This window comes from Cebus imitator, unplaced genomic scaffold (assembly GCF_001604975.1).
Source record: "Cebus imitator isolate Cc_AM_T3 unplaced genomic scaffold, Cebus_imitator-1.0 Scaffold221, whole genome shotgun sequence".
NCBI classification, from domain to species: domain Eukaryota; kingdom Metazoa; phylum Chordata; class Mammalia; order Primates; family Cebidae; genus Cebus; species Cebus imitator.
In genome coordinates, this window is record NW_016107536.1 from 2,927,040 (window position 1) to 2,931,854 (window position 4,815).

The 4,815-nt window shown below is 35.6% G+C and overlaps 1 protein-coding gene across 1 annotated transcript; it reads left to right on the plus strand.

Annotated features, from left to right (window-relative positions):
- The first annotated feature begins 2,498 nt into the window (after positions 1-2,498).
- On the plus strand, positions 2,499-3,422 carry LOC108318591 (DNA-directed RNA polymerases I, II, and III subunit RPABC4). The gene has a single exon (XM_017549771.2). It carries the CDS (start codon positions 2,577-2,579, stop codon positions 2,751-2,753), a length of 177 nt encoding a protein of 58 aa, XP_017405260.1. The 5' UTR covers positions 2,499-2,576; the 3' UTR covers positions 2,754-3,422.
- The last annotated feature ends 1,393 nt before the right edge of the window (positions 3,423-4,815 follow it).

Genomic DNA, 4,815 nt, shown 5'->3' on the forward strand with positions numbered 1-4,815 from the left:
CAGGAATTTTATATCTGTTTAGAAAATACAGTTTACATTTAATTTTTTTCTTTTACTGATGCTACTAAATGCAGCAGAATCATGATTGCTTTAAATAATTTTTAATGTATAGATTTGCTTCTAATCTGGGAGTTAATTTATATATTCTATAAGAAATAAGATGCCTTAATAAATAAATCGATTTCTCCTGAATCCATACAATTTATTAGGGGCAGCTATGCAGTGTGCTTCTTATAATTTACATCTCAGGCTCATTATTCATCTGGTGCATGAAATTTTTCCATGGGGGACAATGGAGGGTTAAGCGTAGGACAGTAACTCTGTGGCTGTCTGAAGGACCTCAGCTGTGCCAACACATTCCCAGCAACCCCTACCTGCCTTCTCACTCTTTTTTTTNAGAGGAGAAGAAGAAGGAGGAGGAGGGGAGGAGGAGGGGAGGAGGAGGGGGAGGAGGAAATCCTGCTTTCAGTTCTTTTGGATATATACCCAGAAGTGGAATTGCTGGGTCTTATGGCGATTCTATTTGTGATTTGTTGAAGAACCCCCAAACGGTTTTCTACAGGGGCTGTACCACTTTGCATCTCCACCAACAGTGCACAGGGGGTCTGATTTCCCCACATCCTCACCTTTCTTTGTTTTATTGTAATAACCTTCTTAAGGGGTGTGGAGGGATACATCATTGTGGTTTCAATTTGCGTTTCATTAATACTTAGTGCTGTTGAGCCTCTTTTCATAAGCTTTTTGGCCATGTGTCTCCTCCCTTTATTGGATTACTTTTACCAAAGATTTATCCGTAATTTGATTCTTTTCCATTTTTTTGACTGAATTTTCATTTTGTGATCTTTTTTATTTCCTTTCTTGGGTGTTTTACCTCATTAATCTCTGATTTTTATTATTTGATTTCCTCTATGTTGGGAAGTTTTACTTTATTCTTTTTCTACCTTCTTAAAGTGAATTTTTAGCTTGTTAATTTTTCCTATTTTATTTTTTAATATAATAAATTATGGCCATAAATTTCCTTCAAGTATATCCCGTCAGCTGTAGTATCCAAGGCGACTTTGGTAGAATTTTTATTATCGTTCAGTTCAAATATATTTTAAGTGCCCTCTTATTTTATTATTTGACTCAAAGATTATTTAGATATATACCTTTACATTTCTAAACGTGGGTTTTTTTTATTTACACTTTGGTCATTGATTTTAGCTTGTTTATGTTGTAGTCAGAGAATATGGTCTATATGGGGGTTGTCAGTGGTGTTATTTGCTAAAAATTACTTTATGACGTAGTATTTTGTCAATTATATATATATATCTATACACACATATACATTCTATGAATTCTTGAAAAAAGTGTATATATTTTCTCTGACAAGTACAGTGCTCTGCATATGTGCATTAGACCAAACTTGAGGGATTTTTAAATCTAATCAGTAGCTAAGAGACAGGTTTTAAAGCTTGGGATTGTGAGTTCATTTTAATTTTTTCAACTTTTGTTAATATATGTTTCAACTTATGTTAATAGTATATGTTTCAATTTATGTGCGTATAAAATTGTTACATCTTTTTGTTAAATGGTTGCATTTAAAATTATGTATTAATAATCTTTACTCCTTAGCAATTTCTTGTAAATAGCATATGGCTAGATATTTTTTTATCCATTCTGACAATCATTGGCTTTTAACTAGTAAGGTAAGTTTATTCACATTTATTATCATTACTAATAGGGTATTTGTTTCTGTCATCTTGTTTATTGCCACTGACTGATTTTTCTGTGCTTAATTTTCTCTACTCTGCCTTCACTTGAAATTGGTCAAGTTTCCTTTTTTTCTCTTTTCAGAGACTAAGATTTAACAAAAAGAGTTACTGAAGCTAAAGTTGCTGTTGCTCATGGATGACTTTCTCCTTCTGTCATTCAGGCACCTGCATCTGGTTTCCTCAATGCAAATCCCCACGTGGTTAGTTGTGGCGTGGGGAAGGAACTCTGATTCAAAGTAAAAGGCTTTGCATCCGCAGCCCAGTTCCACACTGTACTAACTGGTGGGTCTCAAACAAATAACCTTCCTGAGTTTCACTTTTCTTATTTTACAAAGAATCAAGCATATCTATCTCATAGATGTGCTGAGAGCATTATGCCACTATCTATTACATTGCCTGGATAACAATAGACAATTAATATTTGGAAGTTTCTCTGTTGGTTTCTTTTATTTGAAAGTCTTTATCCTGAGAACCAAAAGACTCATGAAGTAGCAATGATTTCATGTTTTGCTTTTTTGTAGACAAGGGAATGTTGTTTGTTTTGTGTATTACTCATCATTTTCTTTGTTTTTATTAGAAGAAACCAGCACTAGTTTCCAAGCTATCCACTTATCTGTCGTCTTCTAATACGAACTGAGATTTATGATTAATTAATGTTCTCTTCTTCCAGACTGAACTACTAAACTTTTTCCAGCTTTACTTGAGCTTACTAAGTTTTCCTCAAGCTAAAAAGATGTAATTGCGGCCGGAAGTTGGTCTCGACACCGAGACGAGCCGGGTTGTATTTGGAAACGCGGAGTTTTCCTGTGTTGCGGGATAACAATGGACACTCAGAAGGACGTTCAACCTCCAAAGCAGCAACCAATGATATATATCTGTGGAGAATGTCACACAGAAAATGAAATAAAATCTAGGGATCCAATCAGATGCAGAGAATGTGGATACAGAATAATGTACAAGAAAAGGACTAAAAGATTGGTCGTTTTTGATGCTCGATGAAACCTGGGAATTTAGAGGAATGTCTTCATTTAATTTGCTCTCTCAATGTTTCTAATTGTTGTATAGCTTTCGATTTTGCATACAGTAGTTTCCCCTTATCTTCAGGGGATGCATCCCAAGGCCCCCAGTGGACTCCTGAAACCTCAGATAGTACCAAATCTTTATACACCTTTTTTCTATATATACATACCGATGATAAAGTGTAATGTATAAATTAAGCATAGCAAGAGATTAATAGAACAATGATAACATACTGTAATAAAGTTATATGAATGTGGTTGGTCTTTCTTGCTCTCAAAATATCTTCTTATACAGTGTACAGTACTAACCTGTTTTTGGATGTCGTTGACTACAGATAACTGAAACCACAGAAAGGAAACTTGGAATGAGTGAGGCACTGCTGTACTTAGGAATACAACTATATACATATGATTTTATTTTTAAGACCATATTGTATTTATCTACTAATATTTTGTATAAAGCTATTTTTTGTTCCGTTACATGACTTTTTGTTTTACTCTGTATGTAATCTGACACACAATTAAGGGTAAAGTTGCTTACCCAAACCACACTTCTAATCAAAACCTAGAATCATCTGCGGTGCTTGTTAAAAATGCAAGTTTCTAGAACCCTCTGAAGTTGTGATTAAATAAATTTATTGGAAACCACTGTTCTGTGTCGCCGTGTCATTTGATACGGAGTATACCATTGTGCTTGGTGTCAATATGCCATACATCATCTTGAGTTCAGTTTTTCATTTATTACTTGGTATAGGCCTTTTTGTATTTTCATATAATGCTTGATTCTTGAATCTCAGAATAATGAAGGGAAACTTTAATTGTTGCCTTCTGTAAGGCAAAATCAACCCCAAGCAAAGAAGCAGGCTGTTAAGCCAAGTGCAGTTTCATAGGTTTAATCACTCATTGAAGTCAGCAGTTCTGCTTTAGGATGCAAAAAAAGCAGGCAGTGACTCAGGAGGCTAAAGTGGAAGGATCACTTGAGCCCCAGAGTTTGAGGCTGCAGTGAGCCATAATCGTGCCACTGCACTCCAGCCTGATGGACTGGGCGACATCCTGAGTCAAGGGTTGGGAAGGGGAGCATTGGCTTACGCTGAATTACTGGATTAATGTTTAAATCTTTAGCCTTGATCTTACGGATGTTGAATTAATGGTCACTATACGATATTCTGTTCAGGTATTCCATGGTTCTGGAATGTCATGTTGACCATCCTGACATGCAATTTAAAGATTTGATATATTCCAACTTTATTAATAGCTATGTCTGTCTTTTACATTCAAAATATTGTCCATCATTTTGTAAACACCTGTATTTTGACTACCATCTTCATATATTCTATAAATTTATTACATGCTATATGAGATACTGCCATGCCGAGATTATTTTTTTAAGACAGGGTCTCTCTCTGTTGTAGGAGGAGGGAGTTGTGCAGTGCAGTGGCATGATCATAGCTTACTACAGCCTCCATCTCGCAGACTCAACAATCCTCTCACCTGAATAGCTGGGACTGCAAGCACACACCACCGTGCTGGCTGATTCTTTTAATTTTTAGTAGAACTGAGGTCTCACTACATTACCCAGGCTGGCAATAAAATGGAGCTTTCTTAATTTTATAATTCTGGTATATTCCTTCTTGAACTTTATAGATGCGGGAATCCCAATACATGGTGTGTCTTTATGACAGTTCCCTAAACAGATAAACCCCAACTTATGTAAAGTTACACTTAATTCTTCTAAATCCTTAGCATATCAGTAGTTTAATTGAATATTGTTACCTGGCTAACTGGGCAGAAGAACTTGATGCAAAAAGTATGACAGCTGGAACTCAGTCTGCTCCCAGTCAGCCACTTACCTTGTTGTGCTCCCTTCATCTAGAAACTAGAAGTAATTTTACCTCTTACCTACCTAGACAGTTTCAAGAAAAAAACTGACATAAAATTGCCTTAAAAACATTCTTTTGAATAGTGCTCTAAAATATGAAAATTAGTAAGCTTGAGCTTGATGTTAGCACATAATTTGGCACGCTATCAGTGGCTTACTGACT